Source organism: Halichoerus grypus, chromosome 1, assembly GCF_964656455.1.
Source record: "Halichoerus grypus chromosome 1, mHalGry1.hap1.1, whole genome shotgun sequence".
Classification (NCBI taxonomy): Eukaryota; Metazoa; Chordata; class Mammalia; order Carnivora; family Phocidae; genus Halichoerus; species Halichoerus grypus.
The window spans coordinates 209,926,935-209,928,978 of NC_135712.1; the positions used below are offsets into that span (position 1 = coordinate 209,926,935).

The 2,044-nt window shown below is 40.9% G+C and overlaps 1 protein-coding gene across 1 annotated transcript; it reads left to right on the forward strand.

Moving 5' to 3' along the window:
* The first annotated feature begins 817 nt into the window (after positions 1-817).
* Positions 818-1,759, forward strand: OR1M1 (olfactory receptor family 1 subfamily M member 1). Its single transcript, XM_036120277.1, has one exon. The coding sequence runs from the start codon at positions 818-820 to the stop codon at positions 1,757-1,759; it is 942 nt and encodes a 313-aa protein (XP_035976170.1).
* The last annotated feature ends 285 nt before the right edge of the window (positions 1,760-2,044 follow it).

Here is a 2,044-nt window from a genome sequence, read left to right on the forward strand (position 1 = left end):
AGTTTAGGCGTAACTCTTGTACACATGAGATGACAGAATTTTGTTCCTTCGTCCAATCTAAATGTCTCTGTTTTTAAAGATTAGTTAAAGCCATTTAAACATTTTTGTAATTACCCATATATTTTGTGATTTTTTTCTGCTTCTTTATATTTCCTTTCCTGACTTATACTGGTTCGACCAAAATCTCTTTAGTTCTGTTACAACCCTACTATAATTTACAAGTTATAAATTCTATATCCATTATTTTAGTGGTTACACCTAAACTTAAATCTTGTAGTAGAAAGTCCAAAATACTCAACATTTCTATTCTCCTGCAACTCAATGCAAGAACATTTCAACACTTATTCTAATTCCTCTTCTTGTAGTACATATAATTGTTCCCTATCTAGTATCTTAATCCATCTTGTTTATGTGGAATTATTATAGTATTTTAAAACTCAGCATCTTGTTAATTTTTTCTACATATAAACAAGTTATTTGTCTGTTCATTGCTTCCTGTATATTGCTTATCTTTAATTCAATTTGTTTTATCCTGAAGGAAATCCCTTAGTTTTTTTCCAGTAAGTTTTCATGCATGGTAAACTCTCTCAATATTTTTCTGAAATGAGAATACTCATGGGAGGGTCCTACTACCAAACCTTGACATATGAGTTGCTGTAAACACTTCATCAATAGTTCAAGATGTAACCTGTATATAAACAGGTGTTATACTTAGTCCGGATGGGAAATTGGTTGTAATCTCATCTGATTTTCCAGCATCATCTCTATAGCATTCCTGTAATGTCACCCTTTCAATACTTCCAGAGGAATCATACCCATGGAACCAAGGAACCAAACCAGTGCATCTGAATTCATCCTCCTGGGACTTTCAGAAAATCCGGAGCAGGAGACCCTCCTCTTTGCTCTGTTTCTCTGCATGTATGTGGTCACAGTAGTGGGGAACCTGCTCATCATCCTGGCCATCAGCTCAGATTCACACCTCCACACCCCCATGTACTTCTTCCTGGCTAATCTCTCGTTGGTTGATTTCTGTCTAGCCACCAACACTGTCCCCAAGATGTTGGTGAACATCCAAATCAAGAGCAAGTCAATCTCTTATCCCTGCTGCCTGACCCAGATGTATTTTTTCCATTTCTTTGGCATTATGGACAGTGTTTTAATTGCTGTGATGGCTTATGACAGGTTTGTTGCTATATGTCACCCCTTACACTACACCACCATCATGAGCCCACACCTCTGTGGCCTGCTGGCTGGTGGCCCATGGGTGTTTTCCTACTTTATTTCCCTCACTCATATCCTCTTGATGGTGCGCCTGGTTTTCTGTGGGAACAATAAGATTCCTCACTACTTCTGTGACCTCACTCCTCTTCTCAGGCTTTCTTGCACTGACACCTCTGTGAACAAGATCTTCGTGTTCATCGTGGCTGGGATGGTGATAGCCATGCCTTTCATCTGCATCCTGGCCTCCTATGCTCGCATCATTGTGGCCATCATGAAGGTCCCCTCTGCAGGGGGCAGGAAGAAAGCCTTTTCCACCTGCAGCTCCCATCTGTCTGTGGTTGCTCTCTTCTATGGGAACACCATTGGGGTCTATTTGTGTCCTTCCTCTGTGTGCACAGCTGTGAAGGAGAAAGCCTCTGCTGTGATGTACACTGTGGTCACCCCCATGCTGAACCCCTTTATCTATAGCCTGAGGAACAGAGATCTGAAGGGGGCCCTGAGGAAGCTTGTCAACAGAAAAATTACTTCATCTTCCTGACCATAAGGACACCTGGAAACTTCCAGGAAGTAAGATCTCAACATCTAAGGTCATGGGCAAAAGAATGGAGTTGCATGGTTTTAGAGAGTAGCCACTTTGGATTTTGAGTTGCAGAAGTTTAAAAGGAAATCTCAAGATGGCCCTGTTACTATTTTCTCAATTACTGAGACCAGTAGGAGTCCTTTTGGGTATGTCAGATGCTGTCTTCCCAGAAAGATCAGTCTAGCCCTATTAGATTGGATTTACCCTGGTTCAAAATCCGGTTAGCTCTCAACAAATTTTTAT